The sequence below is a fragment of the Eimeria mitis genome, genomic scaffold (assembly GCF_000499745.2).
Source record: "Eimeria mitis Houghton genomic scaffold, Emh_scaff377, whole genome shotgun sequence".
Lineage (NCBI taxonomy): Eukaryota > Apicomplexa > Conoidasida > Eucoccidiorida > Eimeriidae > Eimeria > Eimeria mitis.
The window spans coordinates 4,968-5,615 of NW_013572108.1; the positions used below are offsets into that span (position 1 = coordinate 4,968).

Genomic DNA, 648 nt, shown 5'->3' on the forward strand with positions numbered 1-648 from the left:
CAACAGCAGCAGCAGCAGCAGCAGCAACAGCAGCAAGAGCAACAGCAACAGCAGCAACAGCAGTATCACCATTTATATAATTTCTCCCGCTTAAAGACCTCTCCTTTGTTGCTGCTGTTGCTGTTCCCGCTGCTGCTGCTGCCCTTGCTGCTGCTACTGCTACTGCTGCTGCTGCTGCTGCTGCTGTTGCTGCTGCTGCTGCTGCTGCTGCTGCAGATAGCAGCAACAAGAAAGAAGTGGCGCGCGCTGCTGCACCCAGACAAATTTCATTCGCAGGAGCCCGAGATGCAGCAGCAGGCGAACGAGGCATTCAAGGCAGTCCGTGCTGCTGCTGCTGCTGCTGCTGCTGCTGCTGCTGCTGCTGCTGCTGCTGCTGCTGTTGGTGGTGTTGGTGTTTTGTCTTTTTCTGTTCCTGCTGCTTCTGTTGCTTACATCGCTGCTGCTGCTGTTGCTTTTGCTGCTGTTTCTATTGCTGCTGCTTCTGCTGCTGCATCTATGCTATACTTTATTTTTTCTCTGCTCCTGCTGCTGTTTCTCCTCTTGCTGCTGCTGCTGCTGCAACTGCTGCTGCTACTGCTACTACTCCTGTCGCTGCCCTTCCTGCTACATTTACTCCTGCTGCTGCTGCTGCTGCTGCTGCTGCTGCTG

At 54.5% G+C, this 648-nt stretch overlaps 1 protein-coding gene across 1 annotated transcript in view; it reads left to right on the plus strand.

Moving 5' to 3' along the window:
* EMH_0010090 (uncharacterized protein) overlaps positions 1 to 648 on the plus strand; it is a gene marked incomplete at both ends in the record, with an annotated part of 6,720 nt that overhangs the window by 4,481 nt on the left and 1,591 nt on the right. The window contains one exon of the mRNA XM_013498851.1: positions 217 to 318. Coding sequence (XP_013354305.1) covers positions 217 to 318 — 102 coding nt within the window. The remainder of the gene's footprint in view (positions 1 to 216; positions 319 to 648) is intronic.